The sequence below is a fragment of the Gadus chalcogrammus genome, chromosome 3, assembly GCF_026213295.1.
Source record: "Gadus chalcogrammus isolate NIFS_2021 chromosome 3, NIFS_Gcha_1.0, whole genome shotgun sequence".
NCBI classification, from domain to species: domain Eukaryota; kingdom Metazoa; phylum Chordata; class Actinopteri; order Gadiformes; family Gadidae; genus Gadus; species Gadus chalcogrammus.
In genome coordinates this window covers 10,100,665-10,127,969 of record NC_079414.1, presented here as the reverse complement: position 1 = coordinate 10,127,969, position 27,305 = coordinate 10,100,665, and the positions used below count along the sequence as shown (strand labels likewise).

At 46.5% G+C, this 27,305-nt stretch overlaps 2 protein-coding genes across 3 annotated transcripts; one reads left to right on the top strand and one right to left on the bottom strand.

Moving 5' to 3' along the window:
* Positions 1-610: 610 nt before the first annotated feature.
* On the top strand, positions 611-12,953 carry mttp (microsomal triglyceride transfer protein). 2 transcript variants are annotated; one of them, XM_056585915.1, is made up of 18 exons: positions 611-798; positions 2,040-2,224; positions 2,544-2,684; positions 3,643-3,750; positions 4,108-4,224; positions 4,347-4,486; positions 4,665-4,815; positions 5,181-5,338; positions 6,220-6,388; positions 6,654-6,761; positions 7,077-7,289; positions 7,653-7,864; positions 8,019-8,116; positions 8,265-8,386; positions 8,828-9,055; positions 9,674-9,798; positions 11,516-11,686; positions 11,852-12,953. In XM_056585915.1, the coding sequence occupies exons 1-18, from the start codon at positions 738-740 to the stop codon at positions 11,997-11,999; spliced, it is 2,655 nt and encodes an 884-aa protein (XP_056441890.1). In that variant the 5' UTR covers positions 611-737; the 3' UTR covers positions 12,000-12,953. The 2 variants fall into 2 exon arrangements, with proteins under 2 accessions (XP_056441890.1, XP_056441889.1); XM_056585914.1 differs by having other exon boundaries at positions 2,037-2,224.
* A 195-nt stretch (positions 12,954-13,148) lies between these two features.
* Positions 13,149-26,112, bottom strand: LOC130378808 (uncharacterized protein C4orf54-like). Its single transcript, XM_056585428.1, has 3 exons — positions 22,379-26,112; positions 21,671-22,315; positions 13,149-16,873 (listed from the first exon to the last, which is right to left on the bottom strand). Exons 1-2 carry the CDS (start codon positions 26,057-26,059, stop codon positions 21,689-21,691), a joined length of 4,308 nt encoding a protein of 1,435 aa, XP_056441403.1. The 5' UTR covers positions 26,060-26,112; the 3' UTR covers positions 13,149-16,873; positions 21,671-21,688.
* Between the last annotated feature and the right edge of the window lie 1,193 nt (positions 26,113-27,305).

Here is a 27,305-nt window from a genome sequence, read left to right as displayed (position 1 = left end):
AAATTGGATTGGTTTAAGTTGTAGGCCTATACGTAGCTGTTATCATCAGTCTCTCCCTAAGTGTGACGTAGACGACACCCATGCTGCGGCGTTTCAACACATTATTTGGTTTGTTGTTGGTTGCTGGATTGTTTTGATATTTCACTGGATTTTTCCTTATAGCGACGTCTTTCCAACGTGCATAGTACAACAATATAGCCACGGTTCATTCATACCCGATTCAAGAAATTAGGTCAAAGGTGAAGTCGCCCAATCGTACCTTGGTAAATATAACATTCATATGTACCCCATATAACTTATATAGCCTATTGCAATAACAATACCTTCAGATGTTAATGGGACTATTCAACGCAGTCGTATAGTCAGTAAGCCTACATATGAAAATACAAATGAAAAGTCGATTACATTTATGCGATCTCTACCATTTGATTAATCTAATCAATTATATATAGCCGATACTGTCGATAGCGCATGAGCTGATCAGTCATATAAAAAAGCATCCCCTGGCGCACCGGATCTATCGATAGTCGAAGTGATTGTAAAAAATCTCTGCTTGACGAGTTAATGATTGGCTGCTTATCCGCAGTAGGCCTACTTAGCGTGGAGTTTGGAGTCTGCCCTCCACTCTGGTAAACCAGAATTGTAGTCGCTCCGACCTGTTGGGATCCTCTCCTGTGGCCTCCGTGTGCCAGGCACTGAACGTTAAACTCGTGTGGTGACAGACCGATACCTCCACAATGTTAAAACTGGTTGTACTCTTGCTTTGCACTGCGGTGGTTGCTACCGATTCTAAGAAAGGTGAGTCACTTTTTGTTATGATCCGTTTTTTAGGACTGAATCCTAATGAGTCAGAAACACTCTTAAAAGATGAGGTTGGGTAATTTGGGATGACTAATAGTGAAAGTCAGGCTACTGTCATTGGTCAGATAAAAGCTCGTGTACACACAATATAACCATTTATTTAGAACTATTTATTAATGCAAAAGTGGTCTGTCATCTCATCTATGGTGCCAGTTAACAGACTAGAACGGTACACTGTTAGAGAATGGTGACAGTTTTTGACTCTTCAATTCTAAACTCATTTTGACTCCCTTTAATTAAGTCTTCATAAAGTAAAACAATATGATATATAATCAAGTTATCGTAATGTAAAATCCAAATACATAGATAATGACAAAAGGTCTCTATTTCAGTGAATCAGAAATCTGAATCAAACAACCAATACCAAGTGCTACCAATATAGCACATAGTACATCATAGGTTGGTTCTCTTGATTGAATGTTGCTGTGAAATTAGTGGCAGGCATTAACAGACCAACATCTCAAGTCAGTGGGCCTAGTGGAATCATGTCGGCTGTAGCCACCAGTCCCCCGGTGATTAGGTGATCTATCAGAACGTGACACGTCAGTGATGGCCTGTAGCTCCGCTCAAAGTAAAAAATCAGATCTGTTTCATCGCTTCAGCCACAGAGAAAATGTTATCTTTTCAGATTGGTAACACGCCCTGTTAATCCACGGCTGGTTGTAAACCAGGCCCTGTCTTCACACCAGGCCCTGTCTGTATGGACGCTCAGCTAAAGGCACATCAAGTAGATTCAGCCTCTCACACCAGGCCCTCAATGATGGGCCCTTGACTAGATGCACATCCAATAAGACCCCTTCTTCAACATATCACATTATATCTGAGGAATTGTATGTGAACATAACATTATCTGTTGAAATATATGTCTAAATAACGGTGCACCATAAAACGCCCGCTATAAACGACTGCAATATAAATTGTCCTCAGTATTAATCCAAACCCATGTTACTAATCATGTTAGTAACATGGGTAGTAAAAATATCAAGCATCAAAACATTTGAAACACACCATTACTTTTGTGTGGTTTATTTTTGTGTGGTTGTGACACAAGTCAGTTTAAAAAGTCTGCATTCCGGTGAGTTTCTCTGAATAAAAGCCCAGTGAAAGTCCCTCCTCACAGTCTCTCTGGTCTCTCTCGGCATCCACATCTGCTGACATGGTTGTGTTGACTCTAGAAGTTGCTGCTGGGCCCAGACTGGACAACCACCAGCTGTATAAGTTCAGCTACAGGACTGAGGTCCTGCTGGATCGGGCCGGGGGGTCAAAGACGAGCAGCGCGGGGTATCGGATTACCAGCGACGTGTCCGCCCATCTGGTGTGGAGAGACCCGGGGAATAAAGACGACCAGCTCATCCAACTAGCGGTATGTCAACACGAATCAGAGGGAGAAGGAACAACATAGCTGACTGAGTATACCGTTGTTTCTGTTGTCCATCAGGATCTGAATTAAACTAGTCTTTAGGCTGGCTCTGAGACGATGTCCATCAATACTGATGAAAAATAGAGAGACACAACTAATCAACTATAAACAGTCCTTGACAAATATAGATCAAAATATGAATGTTTTCTCGTCGGTACTGTATTCTATAGCATGCATTTAAATACAAGATTTGATATAAAGTGCGAAAATCCAGGTAGTTTGTGAAGTGGTACCTAATCTAAGATGCCCGTCCTCTCATCAGATGTCCGACGTGGGTGTGGAGAGCTTGGCCCCGCGCTCTAAGAGGGACCTCCTCAAGGGCTCCACTGCAGAGAGCCTGATGGGGAAGGGGCCCCTGGGGGCCCTCACCCGGCCCTACATGATCCACCTCAGGAATGGCAAGGTAGGGAGGGACCCTATCATTGCTTTTTACATTTATTTGAATTTTTGTCATGGAAATGTTTGTTTTAATTTTTGTTTGCGTTTGTGTTTTATCTATAGTTATTGTCGTGGTTTTGTTATCAGAATGCGGATAAACACATGAAGCGTACCCAAAGTGATAAACCCAGACTTATTCTACTGTTGACTGAAGAGTTTATGTCTTGGTAAATCGTAATATATTTTCACACTAAGTGTGTCTCTTATCGTAAATATAATCTGTATATATTTCTTTTTTTTTGTACTATCCGAATCATTTTCCTTGTTATAATTTGAGTAATCAGCAGACTTTATCAAAATATGATTTTCAACAGAGTTTGAAGTTCAGACGTAGTATAAGTATTAGTCTTTATCTCACATGATAGGGTGATGATGTTGGCAAGGTAATTAAATCACCCCTCACACTCTGTGCTCAAAGGTCAGGGCGGTCAGAGGAGAGACAGGAAGCAGAGAGTTGTCTTTAAGAATACTTTCTGTTTCAGTGTTTCGTGGCACCGGAAGATAAGTCATAAAAGATACCGACCTTCATTAGAATCCCTGATCTAGGCCGAGGAGTGTAACCTCTAGTGGGCCAAATAAAGAAGCCTTTAATGGGAGTCCTTTAACCGCCAGTCTCTGGTTTATCTGAGATACTAAGCAACTGAAATGTGATTAGTTTTATATTACCGAAGAGTGTGTGAAGATGGTGAAGAGCATTTGATGATGAGATGCTTTTTAGGTTTTTGGTTTTAATTCTTAATTATTACATTTCTGAAATTCTGTTTTCATTTATTTTACATATATTTTTTTAATACTACTTCCTTTACTAAATGGGACGTTCACACCGACACCCTGACAAAAGTTGACATTGTATGAACAAAATAATTGGCTTTTTAAACCCATTGGTCTAAACTAACGTTTGTTTGTTCCCTACTTTAAATCAGGTGAAGGCTTTTTACTCGTATCGAGAGGAACCAGCGACTATCAAGAACTTGAAACGAGGGTTGGCTAGCCTACTGCAAGTCCAGCTCAATACCGGGAAAGTCATTGAAGTAAGTCCACAACAGGTTTTGCTTCTGCTTTAATGGTTTTATATCGGAGAAGCACCTCAAGTTCTGTTATGTGCCTGAATTAACCCAAATGTCTAAATGTACCGCAAAAGGTAAAAGGGAAATGGGGTGTAAAGCAATTGAAGATAAATAATTAATATTTTTTGCAGTGATACAGTTTATCCTAACGCCATTTTTATCGCCATGCAAAGTATTCATGTTATACCCCAACCAAAATATTACGAAAATGATGTAACCAAATTATCTTAAAACCAAATTCAATCAACTCATTCACCCTGATACATAAACAAGTGTCACTGCATGGGACTTAAACTTAAACAAAGGGTCTGCTGCCGACAGAACGACGTGTCCGGGAGGTGTACCGTCCAGTACCGAGCCACCAATGGACAGGTGACCCGAACCAAACTCCTAGAGACCTGCCAGACCTCCGAGACCGGCTTCACCACACACAGCCAGGTCCGTCGATATCGCGAACCCCCCCCCAAATGACGCTCCTGAATTACACCGTTGCACACAACTAATCATCAGGCTCCATGACGTTTGAACGGAGATCCTGATCCCTGATCTTGTTTGTCTAGGTGTTGGGTGTGTCCAAGAAAGCCAGTTCTGTGACGTCGTTCACACTGAGCGATGGTTTCATTGAGTCCGCCGAGGCCGAAGAGGTTCACATACTGGCCGCCAACTCCCGCAGATCGGCGGGCGTTAAAGTTGTCTCCAGGTAAACGCACAGTTTCGGGACGCTTACTTTAAGGCGTCCCCACTTGTGATATAACAAGCTGATAGATTTTCTTTTGGCTCGTCAACCTCACACCTGTTGGTAAAATAGGGGCCGAAGGAAAGAGAAAACAATGCCATGTAATATGTTTGTCTGAACTTTGTATTTCGGTGTTTCCCAGACAAAGCCTTAAGTTCGTGGGGAGGGCAGCGGGGCCACTGGAGGTCCCTGGAAAAGACGTGGCGAGCGTTGTGGCGTCCGTTGATGCTAAACTGGCAGCGGTTGGTGTCATGGCTGAACAGGTCAAATCCCAATGCAAGGGCTGCCCTACGGTGAGTGCGTTACCATATCATATCTGATGATGTCATGTTATTACAAATATGATATCAGATCATAGCATTATTTCATGTTACATCCTATACCCTATTAGATACATCACATTATGTTCAATTTAATGTTGGGTTTATGATTATTATTTGATATATTAGATCGTCATCAGTCATGCAATTTTCTGAATGTAACCAAATTCGCTTTTGAAGTAAGTTGGAGTCAATGGGTCGTATTCACCGAGCTGCCATCTGGGTTCCATCTGATTCAGTTCCACCACCCGGCTACTGGTGGAATAAGTTGTCAGTTGATGGCCATCTCCAGCACTGTGCTCTGACACTCTTCCTCCTTCTGCTGTTCCCTTGGTTAGCTGGTGGAACATTGGCAGGCCAACAAGGATCAATTTGAGCCTGAGAGGTTATCCAAGGCCATGGCCCCCCGCAGCTTCCTGGCTTTCATCCAGAGCATCAGGAAGGCAACCGAGAAGGAGATCCTCAGCGTGCTGAAGAGTGCCAGCAAGACGGCCCTGTAAGAATCCTCCAGCGCCATCTCACACCTGCATTAGTTCCCCACGCAAAGATGCCTGTCTGGTTAACTGTCTGTCTATCTGTCTGTCTGTCTGTGTACCTGTCTGTCTGTCTGTCTGTCTGTCTATCTGTCTGTCTATCTGTCTGTTGTCTTAGTAGGTAGACCTTAAGTATAGTTAATCACAACACGTAGGATTAGGGAGCCTCAATTGTTCACAGGATTTCTTCACATTGCATCACATTGCATGGAAGGGATAATGTATAGAACGCCGGTCATTATCGAGAAAATAAGCCCAGACAGGGCGAACAGGACACCGACGCGCAGCGGAGGTGTCTTGCTTCGCCATGAAGGGGCTTATTTTACGATAATGACCGGCAAAGTTCTATACATTATCCCGCTTATTACACGGCTACTTCCCAAAACAAAACAATTTATTTACAATGTATTTGTTACCAGCATTCATAGTGTTGATTAGCAGAGAAATAGTCCGCCCAAGACGTTGACGTCGTCGCTTAGCAACCGACAGCGCTTGGGTTGATACATATCCCGCTTATTACATTGACAAGTTACCAGACTACGTGCGGAGTGATACCAAAGGCAAAAAGTCATTTTGTTTACCTTGACAGCGGTCATTATTCATCCGTTGCCAATGAATTATCCAAAAATAATTGACCGCCGGAAGTTGTGAAGTGCCCATGCAAGTGAACGGAACGTTGAAAAGACCCGTGTAATAAATGTTCTTATTCAGTAGGAGGCTTCAGAGCCTATGCTATTGTTCACTATGGAGCAACCCTAGCACAATACTGCACACAGTGTGGCCACAAGGATGAGCCTTTGCTTCTCCACCTAGTGACCTCCACCCTCCACCGCTCTTCCACCAGCCCTCAGGTGGTGGACGCTGTCACCTCCGCCCAGACGCCAGCCTCTCTGGACGCCATCCTGAGCTTCCTCAACTTCACGGACGCCAAAGGCCTGGTACTACAAGAGAGGTTCCTGTACGCCTGCGGCTTCGCGTCGCATCCCAACGAGAAAATGCTACAGTCTCTCCTGGTTGGTACCTCTGTCTCTCTCTGCTACAATGGGTCTCCCAGTTCTGTCTACTGTATCTACTGATACAGGGGTACAGCCCGCTGCCTTGAGGTCCAAGCTCCTGGAGCAGGTTCCAAGAAATGTGGGGTTATATAGGTCTTATAAAAACATTGAATGCGGCCATTCATCCTCCATTTTAAAACCTGAGTTCTAGTATCTAATAAAGGAGGAATCCATGAAATGAAATGCAGCTGGCTGTAATGAAGTGTTGTGTACGTCTTCTCAGGACATCTCCAGGGGCAAGATCGGCAGCAGTGAGATCAAGGAGTCGGTCGTGATCATCATGGGAGCTCTGGTGAACAAGCTCTGTCACAAAGGAGGCTGCGACTCCCCAGTAAGTCTGCTAAGAACCTGAGCCTGTGTAGCTCAACTTGAGGAGCATGCCAGGGTCAGGGCTTTGATTCCCATGGGGGTGGGGGGGGCACAACCATTCTAAGAATGTATGCACTCAAAGGCGTCCGCCGAATAGCACACATAGTTTCAGTCTCAATCTCTGGATTAAGATATGTTTGTCGATGAAGATAACATTGAGCATGTTATAGTCATTTAAAAACCAGATGGTATCACCATATTTTATAAAGTAGGCTCTTATGGTAATAAGAAAACACTTGAACTGTCCAGAAACATCTATCTTCTGTTCCCCCTGCAGACAGTGGTGCAGGTGAAGAAGATGATCTTGGAGGGTCCTGAGAGCACTGAGGTGGAGGCGGAGATTCAGATGTTCCTCCTGTCCCTGAAGAATTCCCTGCTCCCCGAAGCCATCCCAATCTTCACAAAGTACGCCGAGTCGGAGGTGGGAGCCTTCTGCACCATCGCCCTCAGTGCCCTGCAGAGATACGACACCAAGCTCATCACCGAAGAGGTAGAGGACACATGATGATGATGATGATGATGATGATGATGATGAGGAAGATGATGATGATGATGATGATGATGAGGAAAACGATAGTAGAGACGATTCAGTTTCACTGTGGTTGGGTCAAACACTTCTTGTTGGACGATTCCCTGTTTCCATGAGGAAACAGTTTTTGTTTACTTAGCCAGGAAAGGTCATGAATGGAAGGTACAGGCCGACAACATGAAACAATATATCTAATCCAACAACAATAAACGAGACAAAGAATGAGCCTCAAATCATCCATCCATTGAGCCATCCATCACTGGTTTAGTAAATCTCCCAGAATGCAAATGTGATATTCAATGCAACTTTGAATATTGGTTTAAGGTGAAGAGCATGGTGAACCGGATCTACCACCAGAACCGACGCATCTACGAGAAGAACGTGAGGTCAGCGGCGGCCGACGTCATCCTGAGCAGCAACCCCTCGTACGAGCACGTCAAGAACCTGCTCCTGTCCATCGGGAACCTGCCCCACGAGATGAACAAATACATGGTGTCCAAGATCCAGGACATCCTCCGCTTTGAGCTGCCAGCCAGGTATTGGACGCTGTATTGTTGTGAAACATCATGCGTCGAAAAAACGAGGCGCCCCCCCTTCCAACACCATCGCTCTGTAAATGTTATGCATGTTCAAATGTGTGGAACATTATCGCGTTCTCATAGATTTTCTCTATATATTTCATTATTTCAGCAAAGTCGTACGGCATGCCATGAAGGACATGGTGTCTCATAACTACGACCGTTTCGCCAAGGTGGGCTCGTCCTCCGCATACTCCGGCTTCATGGCGAGTAAGTGTTGGACCAAAGACCCCAAACTGAAATTAAATTTTTTTGCATCAATGTTTTGTTGTACTATTTCGATTACGTTTTGTTAACAGTCCCCCCCCTCCCCCCTTGACCGGACTCTAATGCCTAATGTTCTACAAACGTTGTTCAGAAACGGCGGACGTGTCGTCGACATACAGCCTGGACATCCTGTACTCGGGCTCTGGCATCATGAGGAGGAGCAACATGAACATCTACGGAGCCAGCCACGGAGCCACGCTGCACGGCCTGCAGGTGACCCCACCGCGCCACTACAGCAATACATAGAACCCCCTGAGGGCCAGCAGCAACCCTCTCTGGGGAACCACCGTAATGGTTATTGCCAGGGCCATTCTCTTATTGGCTGAGATGGTGCCAGATGATGTCATTTGCCACCAGAAGAGGAAAAAGTACAAAAGCCATCCATTCAATCCAATTAGGGTTCTGGTTGAAATTTAACTAATTGAGAGCGGTCTATGTCGGTTTATATTGGTTTTCTAGTTCACCAGTTCAATTGTTGTCAATCTTTGGTGGGTTTTCATTGACATTGTCCTCAATTGAACGCACAGTACATTATCATGTCTGTCATTGCGGTGTCTCAACTCGTTCTAAACGTAGTGAAGTGAGAAACGAGCCGCGAGTATCCTCCAGAGGCCAATGTGAGCCTGACCCTAATGAAGGATTCCGATCCCCCAGGTGGCCATCGAGGCACAGGGCCTGGAGACACTGATCGCAGCCACGCCCGATGAGGGGGAGCAGGACCTGGAGTCGTACGCGGGCATGTCGGCCCTGCTCTTCGACGTCCAGCTGCGGCCCGTCACCTTCTTCAAGGGCTACAGCGACCTCATGTCCAAGATCTTCTCCATGTCCGGGGACCCTGTGAACGTGGTGAAGGGGCTCATCCTTCTCACCGACCACTCGGAGGTTTGTGTGGAGCCACTCTTACTCATTTGTGATAAGGGTTGCAATAATTGTCATGGATGTCTTTAATGATTAAGTGCTTTAGTAGGCGACGTTCTAATTCAGGTGACTACCAGTTAATGCAGATGAGTGTCATTGAGGAGCAGGTAGGGGGATGGGGTTTCTGACAGCAAGGATGCCTACAGAACAGGCTGTGGACACTGGGGATTGTGTGGAGCCACTCTTACTCATTTGTGATAAGGATTGCATTAATTGCAACAGCCTAAAACGTTAGACTCTCCGGACATCTTTTCAGTACACTCTTAACTAAAGAGTGCAGAGCAATTAATTAGAAGAGCATTTAATTGATTGGGCACAGGACAGTGTAGAGGTTAGGGTGTTTTAGGGTGTTTCACAGCCAAACATGACTTGTTTCATGCCCCACTGGCTTTAGCCTACCTGCACCCTTGAGCAAGCCTAAACCTGACCTTCTCCCTGATGACATTTGTCTCAATACGCTGTAGGTCACTGAATGACTAAGTAGTGTAATAAGTATTCCATCCAAATATACAGCATTATTTGTCTATCTAGTTACAGTGTATGTAACATATAGGTCTGTTTCCCTCACCCCTGTGTTCGCAGGTTATTCAACTCCAGTCCGGGGTGAAGGCCAGCGCTGAGTTCCAGGGGGGTTTAGCCATTGACATCTCTGGAGGCATGGAGATAAGTCTGTGGTACAGAGAGTCCAAAACCAGCGTCAACAACAGGTACTGTTGACACACACAATCCTTATGGGAATCATGCTTTAACAATTAAACTCTTCTTATACTCTTCTTAATGGGTTTTCTTATATAGATATCGTAATGGAATTTAAAGGACAGTTGCTCAAATGATAAGACAAAGTGCAAAAACCTACTGTTAAAAGCTGTTTCTTTTTAATTAATGAAATATCTTCCACTAACACAAAGGCTAGAGTAATGTTTGTCCAAATGTTTCGAGTTTTAACCCTTTAACCTTCAAAATCAGACCAAAGCGTAAAAGCAGTGTAGTCCAAAAGCCAATCTAGCTAAAATACCTGCTATGTGAATTTGCAAGCAAACTGCTTTACCCAAAACTTTGTCAGAACATTGGTAAGACACTATCTCTCAGAACAATTTTCTCCCATGAATGCTATCTGTCATAGTTGACCTATGGCTGCAACATACAGGGATATAGGGCAAAGACCAACGAGGCCCAAGGACACACACACACACACACACACACACACACACACACACACACACACACACACACACACACACACACAGACACAGACACAGACACAGACACAGACACAGACACAGACACACACACACACACACACGCACAACCTCTAATACTTAATGGGGGATTGTTTCTGATAGACTGACTATGTCACTCTTCTGGAAATAGACGCTGCGTTGATGCAGGGTTTATGAAGGCCTCTGTCCGCCTATATGCGTTCTGTATGTGATTAATTTCTTCCACTGGCTGCTGGACACATTTGAGTGTGCCTATGTGCCAGCATGTGTTTGTGTGTTGCTATTCGCTCCTAGCCTGATGTGGGAGCACTACCTCGGACAATCAGCAAGTTTGTTGGTAGTCTGCTGAAGAAAACTTGCCCAGATATATCCCAGATAACTCATGATGGACCAGGGGGATTTTATTAGGGGGGAGAAATCTTGGTCATAAACATAAATCTTGTAAGAATCATTCAGAATGAGTTTGAATGAGGAGCACAACAATGGTGGCTTGTCTTCTTATGTAGCTGCAAAACAAAATGGTGCACGTTTCAAAGGTTTTTCTTATGCTTGTGTGTGGATTGTCCCACTGATGTACAGCTCAACGCTGCAGGACACACACATCCGCACACAAGCCCCTATGTTTCACTGGACTAACACAAGAGGGTTTGGCACACGATACATCTCAGGCACCTAGGGTTTGATTCCCACCTGCTGTCATTCTCTCTCTTTCTTTCAACTATCTTCTTCCCGGTCGGTCTTCACTGTCTCATCCATAAAGCCCATGTAAGTTTATGTAGGTTCTATAGTGCACCAGTTTCTAAAGCAATATACTAGACTAGACTTCTAGACTAGCATAGTGCCTGGTGTTCCTCGTAGGCCCACAGGGCTCCGGGGCCAATATTTGGGGGCCTCACCTCGGCATGGCCCTGGCAAAGGGGGTGTTAGTGACAGAGGCAGGTGAGAAGATCAGCATAGTTGTTCCTCTGCCACTCTCATAATAGCCCGGCTGGCGGCTAAGGCGTAAGGGACCACAACCGCAGCCCCCGCCGTGCCAAGTCATGTCTTTACTGGCGGCTCTAAAGACGATGACATTTGGGTATGAGCTGGGATCCAGTGTGCGATTCATAACCCTCTTCTTATTTTACGCACAGACCACGTGGCTGCTGGTACCAGACGCCAAGAAGCCCCCTTTTAGTGTCTTTTTTTTTGTGATCCCGCACAGGGGTGCTCTGGTTGTCACCGGCAACGTGACTGTTGACATGGACTTCGTCAGAACGGGGATGGAGGTGAGCTTTGAGACGGAGGCTTCGTTGGATTTCATCACCACCGTCCAGTTCTCCAATTACCCCTTCCTGGTCTGCATCCAGATGGACAAGACCACCTTTCCTTTCAGGTATCGTAAAAAATGAACCCCCCACCCTCTTTTACCCCAGCCAACGACGAGGTCATAGCAACCTCATCGGTAGCCAAGGTGTTGTGCAATGGGTTTTATTTTGAGGTCTGGTTACTGAATCTGCAAATTTGAGTTTAACGGCGTGGTGCTCGGTTCTCTTTCTAGTGAGTACCTGACTAAGTACGAGAGCCTCCCGTCGGGGAAGAGCTCTGTGTCAAGTAAGGGCAGGAAGCAGCTGGTGCCCGGATCAGAGTTCCCCCTTCACCAGGAGAACTCCAACATGTGCAAGAAGGTGTTCGACTCGGACTGGTAGAGCTACACGCACTGATGGCCATGTATGCTAACACGTGCTAACGTACGCTAAGGTACGCTAACATGTGCTAACGTATGCTAACGTTGCCAAGATGGAAGTCTTTCCTTGTTTTCGCATGAAGATTCATCGATGATCAGGGACACACTGTGTGTGTGTGTGTGTGTGTGTGTGTGTGTGTGTGTGTGTGTGTGTGTGTGTGTGTGTGTGTGTGTGTGTGCGTGTGCGTGTGCGTGTGCGTGTGCGTGTGTGTGTGTGTGTTTTCTGAAAATGCAATGTTTACATTCCTTATTTCAAGTTATTTTTTTCTTAATTTGACTTAAGCCAGCCCAAACACCACTAGTCGATTGGTTTGCATTAGATTAGATTCCCTATGCCAATATGTTTACCTGGTCACCTGCGGTCGTTTACAGCGGAGCCGGCAGCCCCACAGTGGGAACAAAACGGAAAGCATTTTATTAAAGGCGGGGTCAAGCAGTTATGCTTTGAAATCTGGAATTTTTGCATTTTCTTTTTCCGGCTCCCTTTGAACATCTATTTATAATGGCTGGTTGTTTATGTGTGAGCGTGTGTATTTTATTTGGTACCCCCATACTGTGAATAGTGCTACTGTAATTCCCCCCCTGCTATGTAAATATCCCATGTTGGCTTGTTGAAAACCGCGTCGACATCCTTCTTCATACGACAAAAAAATCAAAGAATCTGCCGAAATAATTGTGTGTAATGTTTGAAGGACTAACTAATCGTAATGGTGGCACAGTAATTGGTAGAATTAAAAAATCAACAGCTATTGTAATGGATGATCATCTATCAACACTTAAATATGTCTAATATGTGATAAATATATTAAATTGAAGACATATTGCAACTATTTCTTGAACTCTTTGTCTTGAGATTGGTTTGTTAGATTTGTAAATGGCTGGCAATAAAAGTCTACCAAAAAATATAAAACCTTTGTTTTGACAAAAAAATCATATTCAGATGGTCAGATTTACATGCATTTATTACAAGTTATTATATAATGTTTGTGTATGTATACCAAACACACACACACACGCACGCACGCACGCACGCACGCACGCACGCACGCACGCACGCACGCACACACACACACACACACACACACACACACACACACACACACACACACACACACACACACACACACACACACACACACACACACACACACACTGTGTAATATATACTCAATATAATAAAGGATAGATTAACTAAAACAACTAAACGGTAATCTTCCACTTAGTTAAATACAATTAAATGAATTGGAATGTAATACCCTATACATATTTATGCTTTAATTGAAGTGGAAGTTCACCGTTGCATGATCTCTTCTTAAGTTATCCTTTATTTTGGTACTATTATAATATTCAGTTTAAATTCATCGGATATAAATAAAGACCAGGAGCCCATAGCTGAATTGTCACAGCAGGTTAGCCAATCAATCAAATCTGTTCTCGTCCCAGTTGTGACATCAGAGCCGCCCTTTGGCATTCGAGCGCAACAACTGGGTCCTAATGTAGATTCTTCAGAAACCACCGAGAGCAGCTGGGGGCAAACCAGTGTCTGCCAGTCTTGCCGTGACCATAGCAACGGCGTAAACAAACCAGCAAACTGTCGGGGATAAACTTAGGTCCCTGGGGCTGGCTGGCGGTCTCTGTGACACCAGAAAGCTAAGCTTGCAGCCTTGTGGATGCCGAGGCTCTCTGCAAGCCTCTTGTCGTAAATCTATTTGATCACCATTGAAGTCTCGGTTATTGGTTGTGATATATCTTCCAACGGTTGTGATATATCTTCCAACGGTAAACTTCGTGGGAGAACATGCATGACACATTTGAAGGTTAAATTCAACCATGTCGTCTTTAAGTTATACTCTTTAGGCATTTAGTATGCATAAAGGATTACTTTGTGTATTCATTTTAATTTAAATGCATGATGAATTGGTGCCTATAAAACCTTGAAGGGTTTTGATATTGATATATATTTATATATATTTAGATTTTGATATATATTTACTTTTCAAGTATTACATAATTTTCTTTTCTTAAAGGCCATTCAACCTTAGACCACTGACTGTATTTGTATCTGCTTTGAAGATCATTGAATAGGTAGGCATACATAGCTGAATTAAGGCATTTGATGATTGCCTCAACACAAATGGACACAGAACATTCAGTTGGCCTGCATTTAGATTTTATTTCAAACAGCTGTTGGCTTGTCAGGCCTACAGTATGCCAAATATCACTTTCTTGTGCACATACAAAAACTTCCTTTAGTCTATCTGTCTTCACAAGTCTCTCTCGTTCTCTCTCTTTGGGGAAGCAATCCACATTCATGTATCATCTGCATAAACCATGCTCAGGCCATCTCACATTCAACTACTTTCAGTTTTCTTTTCAAATTGTATCAAAAACAAGCAGATCTTTTTAATTTTTTGGTTTTGATATTGTCCTCTTGAGTATGGTCAAAAGAACATTGGTTCAAAGAATATACCAGTGTTTGGCATGTTTTGTGGGAAAGTAATACGGTATGAATATTTCGGTCTCAGCTGAACAACAACGGTCCATAATGTGATACTGCTATGTTTTTGCTGTCATTATTTTTAATTAGTTTGCATTTGCTGGTGACAAAATACTAGATGTAAATATGATTTACATCTGTCTATAAAGTGTCTATAAAGAAACAAAAATAATACATTTAGGATCCTTTTTCATCTTAAAGGAAAGAGATTCACTATGCAGCTTAAAGTGAGGTTTGCACAATGGAATTACATATAATAAATAATTAAATGAAACTAGTATATTATGAGATATACTAGTGTATATTTTGACTCTACACTAATCTTTTTTGGGTTCAGATTTCACGTCTAAGGATACTTTATTCATTCTTTTGTTTTACTATCATAATTTTTTCTCTCACGTTTTAAATACACAAAATAATTTGCACTGCTCTTCAATGGCAATGGGACGAGTACAGTTTAATATGGACGTAAATTTAAATTATTGTATTAGTCAAGGAATATAATCATACGTCCAATTTTAAATTACAATTTATTGATATATATTATGGATCGAGGAGTCAAATATAGGACTGGCCATGTCCGAATAACTGCACCATAACAAATATTTAAAATCATCTCTGCGAGTACGTTATGGCAAAATAACAATTTGAAGAATTAAGGTAGATGGATTGACCAGCAGATCCAAATACCTATCATGGTTTATGTTAAGCACGCTAACCTTATAGCAATCTGAATGAACATAACGGACTGATAGTTAATCAATAAAACAGAATCAAACTATAAACAACACAGGGATCTGTTATTGCACTATTGCGAGTAATCACTTTAAAAGGAAACAAGTCAAATCACTGACATAATATGCTTCTACACAAGTCGTTTATTTACAAAACGGCATCAGAATTTATAACAGTTGATAATTTTAGCGTGCTTCGACTTGCTTGAAACCTACAGACAATACGATTGTCAATGGATAGATCGTAAAGATTAAAAGGTTCAATGACCTAACGCATGTTAACACATTGTACATTTAGAGAGACACACACACACACACACACACACACACACACACACACACACACACAGACACACACACACACACACACACACACACACACACACACACACACACACACACACACACACACACACACACACACACCCTGATACACTCATCTCTCCTTGCGTTTGATACTGCGTGGCTCCTTTCTCCAGCGGGGTAACGCGACTCCCCTGTGTATTTGCATGTGTACGTGCCAGAATGCCATGCATAACTCTTCCAACTACAAACACCTTCACACATTCACACAGACAGCACACCTCGCGGCCGCTTCGTCGGGATCAAGCACTGCAGCACGCCAATAGAGGAGGCCGTCCCCTCCATGTCTTTGCCACAGGCCGGCTCAAAACACGTTGAGCATTACTGATATACATATATATATACATATAGATCTATATAGATACATATACGCATATGAGAACGTCTCTCAGCAAGAGTCCCAGCTCTGTGTGGCCACGGCAACACGCCTGAGTGCGATCCTTCGCTGTCTTCTTCTTCTTCTTCTCTCATCGCCATAACAACAATAACAGTTGTGGGCGTCAGGGGGACGGTGCGTCCAACATCACATGTTCATCACGTCCAGTGGTGCAGGTATTAGCAGCTTTTTTTCATGACACAGAATACCAAGGGGTGTGCGTGTACTTCAAGTAGAAAGTAGGAACGTGCTTCGGCCCTTGATGGCCAACATAAAGGTAATTGGAGGAAGGACGTCACGCCGGTTTAATACAGGACACACCGCGACGTCGCTTTGGCACGCTCATCTTTCTGTTCTTGAAATGTACAAAATACAAAATAATTGTGCAATGCAGACAAGTGGTCCCTTTGTTTCCTTTTGAACTGACATCGCACGGTGACCCAACAGTGTCTGTATGTGTGTGTGTGTGTGTGTGTGTGTGTGTGTGTGTGTGTGTGTGTGTGTGTGTGTGTGTGTGTGTGTGTGTGTGTGTGTGTGTGCGTGTGTGTGTGTGTCTGTGTGTGTGTGTGTGTGTGTGTACGGCTAGGTGAGAGACGAACAGCTGAGTAGAAAACTCGACCAAGCAGCTTCTATATAGCAGGACACACAGAGAGGGGCGGCCTATTATAACCTTACCCTACAGAATGCAGTGGGGGGGGACACAGAGCATGGGGACGTTAGAGGTTGAAGAGGCGGTATGGTTGATGAGAGGGGGAGGGGGGGGGCGGTCTGATAACATGACTTGGAGGTTGGCGTTCTGATTGGCGGTTGGTTGAATGGACGCCAAATGAACAGTCTTTTCTTTTTTTCAGAGGAGACGTCCGAAACTGTAAAGAAAGAATGAGAAAATCTTTGTTAAAGGGGAAACATAAAAAGGCATTTTATAGACCTTAAAAGTGAGTTCAGGCTCACATTTTCTGCCTTTAAATCTGTGGTCTGCTTTTAATGTCATCTCAGTGTATGTATGCTGTTGTATTTATTTCTTTATTCTGTGTCTGTGTTTTTAAGTTTTTTTATTCTTTGTAAAGCACTTTGTAAAATGTCATTTAAAGCTTTTAGATATACTATTATTATTTACACACCACATACATTTCTGCTAATATAGCCTTTTCCTAAACGATGCTGTAAGTGTGCCATAGCCCCACATACACACTTTGATTAAATCACTGCATTGTTGACCTACAGGGCATTATGACTAATGAGATGAATGTGATGATGTGACCTTTAACCCTGGTGAGGGATCACATTACTTCTTCAGCATTGTTCCCACGGACTGCTGACTCACTAGTGTATTACGGAGTCATTCCGTCAGTCGCCATCATAGCAATGAGCACATAATGAGTAGCAGTGGACACATTGAGTTCCTGTTTATGAATGCCCATAGATGAATAACACATGAGGAATGTATGGCATAACAGCGCAGCCTCATTTACGCGAGTAGGTTGCGACAGGCTAGATGCCGCATTGATTGTCATGCAAGTAAATTCTGTTTGGTCTCTTTCTATCGCCCACAGAGGTGACACGGTGATGACTGAGCCAATGGCCCACTGATGAAAGCCCTCACATTTGCACTATTATCAACATGAAAAAGCTTGGTGTTGGTGGTGACACTGCATTACGAATAGACCCTCATCATACTGCGGGCTCTGTCTGTAGGCCTTACACTTGACTCAAGGCCACGTTGGGTTTCCTGAGGGCTACAGCAGGAGTTTGTGAGTGCTAAATGCAGAAAGGAGTGGAAACAACCCCTTCTGGTCAAGGTCAAAGTGGGGCTGACACACTTGAGGGATGCAGCAGTGCTAGCTTTACAACATGACACTGATGCAGTGCAGAGGACACAAATGTTGGCTGGTTGAATACTTCATTACAATTTAATGAATAGTAAAGTCGTGTTACAAAATGATCCTGAAATTCAGTTTCATACCCACAACCAATCAAAACATAGCTGGTTGATACGTGGTTGGGGGACGATGGATGAAACACTTAATTGAGGTCTTATTTATATACAGTATACTGTATATACAGATATATTATGACACAAAACCGTTGTGGTTGTTAAATAACAAGTTCATACACAAATTCAGTTTTTATGTGGTGGGAAAACAAAACAACACAGCACATTTCCAAATTGAATAATGAGTTAATAATATTCAGGTTTGCACTAAATCAAACCCAAGCGACATAAAGACAATCAGTATACATCAAGGTAATCCAGTGAAGCTCCCCCTTCTGTCACCTCAGTACCAAACAGCAACCGTCCCACCGTCTCAACACAACCACAGACCCAACACAAGGGAATGGCCCGTGTGGGCCCCCCCCCCCCCCAAACCCCCAACTCCACGAAGAACCCGAGGGGGTGGTGGGGGCAGGAGGGGGGGGCTATAAAAAGTTGCCCACCCCCTCCCCGCCTTCCAGGCCGGCCCCCGAGCCCGAGCAGCAGCAGCACTGATCCCTGGCAGCAGCTGTCCTCGCCCGGCATCAGCACAACAAATACCTTCCCATCGCCTGACCTTTCCCTGCGTGAGCATCACCGCTCCTGGCCACGCCCACCTGCCGAGGCTCCGCCCACAGGGCCGGCCCCGGCTAAGTCAACAGACAGTAGAGCCCCAACGGATTGACACTCACGCACACAGACGCAACGCACGTAGGCACACACACACACACACACACACACACACACACACACACACACACACACACACACACACACAGACAGATAGACGAACACCCACACATACAAACGTATGTATGCACCCACAGGGTTTTACGTTTCACATACTCGTTCCTTCAGCGCAAAAACGAATGCAGACTCACACATCCATCTGTGCAAAGACAATTCCTCACTTTCTTTACTGTTCTTCCTTCCCTCCTTCTCTATTCTCCTTCTCTCTCTCTCTCTCTCTCTCTGTCTCACTCTCTCTCTCTCTCTCTCTCTCTCCTCCCCTCTCATCCCCCAACTCTCTCTCTCTCCCTCTCCTCCCCTCCCCCCTCTCTCTATCTCCCCTCTCTACCCTCTCTCTACCGCCAATCCTCTCTTTCCTCCCCTCTCCCCCCCTCTCTCTACCCCCCCTCTCTCCACCCCCCCTCCCTCTCTCTCTCTCTCTCTCTCTCTCTCTCTCTCTCTCTCTCTCTCTCTCTCTCTCTCTCTCTCTCTCTCTCTCTCTCTCTCTCTCCCCTCTCCCCCCTCCCCCCTCTCTCTATCTCCCCTCTCTCTCTCTCTCTCTCTCTCTCTCTCTCTCTCTCTCTCTCTCTCTCTCTCTCTCTCTCTCTCTCTCTCTCTCTCTCTCTCTCTCTCTCTCTCTCTCTCTCTCTCTCTCTCTCTCTCCCTCCCCCTTTACACTACTACCAGTCCCTATGTTTAGGCCTGCCTCAGCCTCTCTCAGCTGACACGGACCCCTCCCAGGACAGTTGCTCCCTCCTGACACTGTGGCTGTGAGTGGGTGGGTGGCTGTATCTATTGTATGCAGGTGTTTTTTTGTATTGCCACAAATAGGATGAAGATTAACATTCATTCAAAGATCATCTTCGTCCTATTTGTGGCAGTGAAAAATATTTCAAAATCTCTTCTTGCATCATTAATAATAGCCTACTAGTGCAATGCCCGATCAGATTGATGCTGTTCTGAACGGGCCGATTGCTTGGCCTCTTAAGCTGCTTTCTCGAGAACTACTCATCCAAACAACTTCCCATTCGACTCAATCTTGGGTCCTCCGCAAAACACGCACCAAGAGGGAAGGCAATAAGGAGAATGGTTGTTTCGAACATATAAACATATATACAAACATAGAAACAAACATTCAAACATACATACAGTACATACAAACATACATAAAACATACATAAAACATACAAACAAATATACCGCAGTACATACAAACACACATACAAACATACATACAAACATACATACAGTACATACAAACATACATGCAAACATACAAACTTATAAACATATATACAAACATCTCAACCATACATACAAACATACATGAAAACATACATACATTACATACAAACATACATAAAAACATACATACAGGCGTACAAACATACATACAGTACATACTACAAACATACATACAAAGATATAAACATACATACAAACATATGAACATACACAAATATACAGTACATACAAACATACATACAAACATACAAACAAACATACAAACATACATACATATTTGTATGTATTATAAACAAACATCAGAATATGCAAACATACAAACATACATGCATTCATACATAAGAACATGCTCATTAACTACTGACCACTCAAATGTGAGATCAAATTGAAACTTTTTTTTTTTTTTAAATAGGACTACCTTCTTTCCAAGAAATTAAAATTGGATATTTCTGTGTTAATAACAATATTTTATTTTTCTGTCTGGCTATCTGCTACTCCTGCTAATGACACTGCTAACCGCCCAATTATTATTGTACAATCAAAACATAATTTGTAATTTAATGTAAAATCCATGTTGGTGTCTGAAATATTGGTCATAATTAAAATGGATATAGTCATTTAATTGTACTGTAAAAAAAAAAATATATAAAATATGAAACTGTTCATTTTAGATAAATATACTCTTCTTCAATTCTATCTAAATCTATTTTCCAACCAGACGGACTGAAAGATTGACATTTGATTGAAAGAAAAACTGCCAGAGGTCTTAACTCAGGCAACACACATTCTGACACACAACCTCCATGATCAAGGACTCAACCTCCGCTCTCAACACTTAAGCTATGAGAGACTTGAATACCATGAATAAACCACGCAAAAAAACTGGTCCCACACCTCTATCCAAATAGCCCCATGGTGTGTACGAGGAGAAAAGGGAACCAAACTGACCAGCTTCTGGACATGCTTGAAAATACTATCTCCCCAGCAAGCCACGCCAAAGTTCAACAGAGTCAGGTTACCTGTCATGAACATGCTGTATGTCTATTAACACCTACATCCCTCCTAACACGCACACACACACACACACACACACGCACACGCACACGCACACGCACACGCACACGCACACGCACACGCACACGCACACGCACACGCACACACACACACACACACACACACACAAACAGATGCACACACACACACACTAACACACACACATATACACACACACACACACACACACACACACAACCCAATCTCTCACACACACAGACACAGACACACCACCCAATCCCCCCAAAAGTCTCCAACAGACATAGCTGGCTACTGACACTAGCATCACCTAGCTTGGCCCCCATCCTTCCCTCTCCCCTCTCGGCTCGCCTCTACAGAGTCTCTTCCAAACATGGACCACAAAGTGAGCGGGCCAATCATCTGAGCTGATATGATCTATGTGACCTAGCCCCGAGGTAATTACGTCTCAGTCTGTAAGCCTCAGTCAGGAGGAGGGTGCATTACAATGGCATAGACTATACACTCACAATTGTCTCAAGGTTACGCGCAGACAGGACACTGTGTGTGATGGCGGTGTTTTACTTTAGGCCGCCTTCACAACAATATAGGCAGCGGAGAGGTGGTGCTGCTCCTGTCACACTTTGTACGTTACACATTAATCCATAGAGTTAGCTGCATTCATTACACATTAAGGGGGACTCACATGTGTTCTCTGGCAGCCTCACCGGTGCTCCACCACGAAGCTCATGGTGGTCCCGTCGAAGGAGGGCGGGGCGATGATTCTGGGGCCCTGTTGTTGTTGACTTGTGATGCTGATAACTGGCTTCCTCTGGGCGCCGCCCCGGCCGCCGCCACGTCCCGCCATCGCCGACGCCGGCCCGGGAAGTCGAAGCGTGGGCAGGTGCGTGCGACTGGGGTTGGGCACGTTAACGTGCGTGGGGGGGGGCACATGCTCGTCTGTGGCCTCCCCGGTGGCGCTGTAATACGGACTCTCAGCTCCCCCCGCTTCCTGCTGCCGGCCGGGCTTCAGGCGGGACGATGATGACGAGGACGGCGTGGGCGGGATCGACGGGCCGCCGGTGTGGCCCGCCTCCGGGAGGCCGGGGGTGTCGGCGTGGGCGGGCGAGGGGGGGATGGGCCCCGGGTACATCATGTATGTGGGGGTGTAGACCCCGGGGCTGAGCGTCAGTGGTGACAGGGGGATGGGTGTGACGGGGGTGTGGGACATGGGCACGTCCACGTAGTGGCCCGTCTCCGGGTCGAACAGCCGCTTGGTGGCGGGCTGCAGGGGCGTGTCCACCAGGTAGTAGAAGCCCGTGGTCAGGTCCAGCAGCATCTTGCGCTGGGTCTGCGGGGCGGGGGGCCGCTCGGCGTCGCCGCCGCCGCCGCGGGAGGGGGACGGGGGGGAGGCGGAGGGAGAGGGGCGGGGCAGATGGGGCTGAGGCGGCCCTGGGGCTGGCGGTGCCGGGGAGTGGTGACGGTGGTGGTGGTGGTGGAAGATGGACGCGGAGGAACACTCCCCGTGGTGGGGTTGGGTGGTCTGCAGGGCCAGCGGGGAGCTGGGTGAACCCACCGTCTGGGGCTGGGCGGCAGGGGAATCGCCCGTGGCGTTGGGCGGTGGGGGCAGCAGTTTGATCTCGCTGGTGTACCCTTGCCTGGGTATGGTCAGGTAGTTCCCGGGGTCTACGTGGGCCGGCGTCACCGTGGCACCGCTGTCGGCAGCCCTCACCAGCTCTACCTGCCTCCGGTCTTTAGGAACCGCTATCTTTACTAACTGCGGAGCCCCCTGCGTCTTGGCGCTTTTGAGGGAGCAGGAGGCCTGGGACAGAGCACCCGGGGGGAGGTCCCGACTCTGCCTCTTGCCGGGGTCCAAATGGAGCACGCTCTTCTTACAGTAGGTCTTGCTCAGCTGCGGTTGCGCCCCGACGGGATCTCTGTTCACGGGGACGTAAACGATGCCCTTGCTCTCTTTCTCTCTTCCCGTTTTGATCATCGACGGGTTCGCCCGGCCGCCCGTGATCGCGTCGGGCTCCCCCGACCGCCGACCCCCGGTTGCCGCGGCGATCTCCTCGGCGCCGTGCTCCTCGCTGGCGATGAGGGACAGGACGTGGCTGTTGCTGACGGGCTGCGGGGCGTGGCCCTTGCGCTTCCACTCGTTGCGGTCGAACACGTAGAGCTGCTCCATGGTCTTCACCGCCGCCTGCAGCTTCTCCAGCGCCGCCTGGTTGGGCACCTTGGGGTCGTTCTTCCTCTCCCCGCCGTCCCCCGTCTGTCGGTCCTGTCTCGGCGGGTCGAGGTGAGGAGGCTTGGCCGCGGCGGGGGTCCCCTTGTAGGCGGCCCAGTGTGAGGAGGAACCCTCCCCTCTGGGGGAGAACCGGCTGGCCTCCGGCGGTTTGGGCGGCGATGGTTCCGCCGTAGCCGGGTCCGGTTTGCCGTCACTGTTTGTTTTCACCGAGTTGCATTTGATGAAGATCGGAGAGGGGGACACGTGTTTGATTGAGTTTCTTTTGCCCGTGTCGTCGGACCCCTCTGCTGCCGCTGCCGGCGCGGAGGCAGGACATCTGTTATCGGCGTTATCGGCGGTGACAAATCCATAGGAACTTTTCACCAACTTGCGCACGTCTCTGACGTGATAGATGGGGGCCTGAAACTTACACTTGTTCTCCCTGACGTCGCGGACGGTGAAGTGAGGCATGCGGTCCGGGGCGGAGAGCACCTGAAGCCTAGAGTACCCGGCCGTCTTCAGCGTTTTCACCGTGTTGCTTATTTCAGGGGTTAGGAGGTTAGCAATATTGAGCATGTGACCTTTGTTTTCTTTTGCGGCCCTCAAGCGTATCTTTATCTCGGGCGGTTTGGCGACCCTCTCGTCCTCTTCTTTTCGGTACACAACGGGCTCTCGGCCGCTCTGCGCTGCGGCCCCTGGTGGGTCCCGCTCCTCTGAGTCTTTCTCCTTTGAAAGACGAAGGGAGCTCGGAACAAAAAGGTGGGACAGTTTGTTTCCGACACCGCTGCCATCGGGGGCTTCCTTCTCTGTAGGTGCTGTGGCGGGGGCGGTGTCATGGGCACCCTGAGGTGCCTTTTGAGCCTCCACCTCACCTCTTAGTAACGTGAAGGCGCTACACTGGCTGTGGTTGAGCCCAGCTTTGTGGGTTTCCAACGGATCAAGGTTCTCAATGCACCCCCTCTCTGGGAAATGTGTTTTTTTCTCGTCTTCTCTGGTCTCGCAGGAGTGAGGCCTCATGCCTTCATAACCAATTTCATCGAGAGAGTTGACGGTGAACTCTGAGCCTGACTCTGAGGACTGCCTGTGCAGCCCTCTCCCCTGACTGTGTTCCTGTTCTCTGCATTGTGAGCACGGAGAACGTGAGGCGAGGTCGCCCATTTCTAGTTGACGATCATTTTCAAATTGCATTTTTTTGGAAATAACATTTTTCAAGTGACTCGACGCAAACGTTGCCCGCTTTTGAGTGTTTCCCTTCGCCACGCCCTCTTTGGTGCGAGACGACCCGTGCACACCTTTAGAACATTTGGACTGTCTCGTACTTTCTGGTAACTCCGCTTCGACCTGGAAGTTAATCGTTTCCGTTAACGTGAAAACGTCACCCCTCTGGGGTTGTTCTGCTTGTGTTATGTTGGAGGACGAAGAAGGTTGTTTAGAACGCGCTTCGTTTTTGTTAGCCGCGTCAAACTTGGTTTGGGGAGTCTTCGGGTTGCTCTCTTTAGTCTTACTGTCAGCGGCGTTGTTCAGTGCGAACATGGCGCTGGAACTCTTGCGCGCAAAGACCCCACGTTCGGTGTGCTGTGAGATATTACCGTGGTTTAAGTTGACAAAAGCAGACCACTTGTTGAGCCCTAGCCCGTATTCCGACATTGAGGACTCACTGGAAGTGCTCATATTGATAGCATCAAAATAAGGACAGGCCAGGCTACGGAACGTCTTGGACGTTAAATTACGCACCTCCTTATCGGCGTCGTCAAGCTCGCTGATGGAACTCGACGCGCCGCTGGAGTTGACATCTTTCCACCGCAGTTTGGTGGCGAGATGCTGTCGTCCCGGAGCGGGGATAAAATCACACCCTCGCGGGTTAATGTTTGTCAGAAAGCGGCCTCGGTACGGCGCCGGCTGGACGTGCCCGCACGCGTTCCCATTGGCTGAGAAGTTGTCCGAGCTGTCCTCCGTGGTCCTGGCCGCGGGTTTGATCGACAAGTGAATCAACCTTTCCTGATGCGTGTTCACGCACTCGTTTTTAAACACGCTCTCGTCCGAGCTGTTGTCCGAGTCGCTCTCCCGCCCCGCGTCCGCCGCGGCTCCTTTGTACTCGTGCGTAATGTTCAGCATCGTCTTGTTTTTTATCCCCATGCAGCCGCTGTCTCCCTGGGTCTCGTCGCTCTCGAACAGAGCGTAGTCCACGAACGTGTACACCAGGTTGTCGTCCTCGCAGTCCCCTCGTCCGTGGTGGTCGTAGTCCACGTCGTGGTCTAGCTCGGTGAGCTGGATCTCGTGCGTGGTGATGTAGTGGGACTCGTCCTCCACCTGCTCGGGCTCGTGGGGCTCCGACAGCCCCTCGCTCTCGTCGTCGTGGTCCGACTCAGTTTTGCTGTTCAAGTACATGTCCGTGTATTCCATGTCATCACTTCTGCTACAAATACTTTCGCTGCCAGCGCGCGGGTCGTGTTCATTTCGGGGCAGCGCGGTCCCCCCCGGCTCCGTGTTGGTGTCCGGACCGTTCCCCCCAAGTAACCGCGCTTCCTCGGCGACCTCATCGGTGACCGTCATGTCGAACCACCTGTCTTGGAAATATTCTCCCGGGAAATCCTCTGCATTCACTTTGCAATCACAGACACCCTTGCCGGGGAAATCATTCGGTGCCAATGCGCTTATATCTCGTTGGATAAAGTCAGGCTGATCGGCTTCCCCGGGAAAAGTCCCTTTGACGGGTTTTGTGCCATCCGATTTCATGTCAACCAAATCCACATAATTGGGCTCGTCCGTTTGGGTCTTTGGGGGGTACTTGCCCTGGTCCGTTGGGAGCCGCTTTCCGTACAGCACGGTGTCATCTCTGTAAGTGAGAGTTTTCTCCACTGCGTCCATCTGTCTTGCCTTACCGTCAGGTGGTCTCTGTTAACGATGTTATCCTGACACGGGACGGGAAACTCTGCTCGCGCGAGCCTGAGTGGCCGATGGGAGAGACGGAGGAGGGGGGAGGGGCTGGGTGATGCACAGACTGGGGGCGAGAGAGAAAGAGAGAGAGAGGAGTTGAAGAGACTGGAGGAAAGAGGGATAGGGGGGTAGGGAATATTTGTTTCACTAAAAATATTTTGTTGCGGAAATGTAAAGTTTTTCAAATTTCGAAGTATTCTTTATAAGATTTGTATTTTGAGTTTCGATGCCAAGCTCCAAAACACGATCAGCACCTTTTGGGGAAGAACAGCTCCTTTTCCGCGTCCGCTTTCTCTGCCCAGTTTAGAAACCTTTTCTGTACATGTGAGACGGTATGGAGTGCATCTCTCTGCGTGGCAGTCCTATACAAGGGGCTTGATGGTGACGAAATCATCACCTTCCCAAGAGTATAATTAAATCATCTCGCTCATATGTATCGTCTACTGGGTTTCACGGCCCATGCTAAGGGAACACACTCTGCAGGGCACACAGTTCTGGAATGCTCTGGTGAGAGGCCAGAACATCAGATGTTCCTGGTCTCACACACACAGATGTCTCCACAGGACACAGGGAGCCAATGTAATCTGTCTTCCATATAAATAATGTGTCAAAATACCCCACCCTCATCCCCCGAGCACACAAGCAAGCACAACCACACGCACACACACACACACAAACACACACACACACACACACACACACACACACACACACACACACACACACACACACACACACACACACACACACACACACACACACACACACACACACACACACACACACACAAACACACATATACACACACAGACACACACACACAAATACACAAACAGACAGACGCACACACAAATACACACACAGACACATGCACACCCAAACATAAACGCATGCACATACACACACAAATACACACACAGTCTTTGATCCTTTTTCCATCTTCAAATAGTCCCAGTGAGTTGTTTTCGGCCATGATGAATGACGTGTCAACTATCAAAACCTTTATACTGTAGTTATCTTGTAGCCTAATAATTTTGCGATTGTTACTACAATGTTGGATTTATTTGATACATGTGCTATGTTTTATGTTGAGCATGTTCAGAAGCACACAGGGGCAGGGATTAAAGACAGGGACAAATTTATTTGAAACAAGTCCTCAGGCAGCACACTACAGAAA

What these genes read in the sequence shown, in the direction of transcription:
- LOC130378808 (XM_056585428.1), bottom strand. Translation starts at nt 26,059, where the DNA reads ATGGACGCAGTGGAGAAAACTCTCACTTACAGAGATGACACCGTGCTG. An exon ending in TGCCCCGCCCCTCTCCCTCC is followed by an intron (nt 22,316 to 22,378) that starts GCCTCCCCCCCG and finishes CCCGCCCCGCAG; the next exon opens with ACCCAGCGCAAGATGCTGCT.
- mttp (XM_056585914.1), top strand. Translation starts at nt 738, where the DNA reads ATGTTAAAACTGGTTGTACTCTTGCTTTGCACTGCGGTGGTTGCTACC. An exon ending in ATACCGGGAAAGTCATTGAA is followed by an intron (nt 3,751 to 4,107) that starts GTAAGTCCACAA and finishes TGCTGCCGACAG; the next exon opens with AACGACGTGTCCGGGAGGTG. An exon ending in AATGCAAGGGCTGCCCTACG is followed by an intron (nt 4,816 to 5,180) that starts GTGAGTGCGTTA and finishes TCCCTTGGTTAG; the next exon opens with CTGGTGGAACATTGGCAGGC.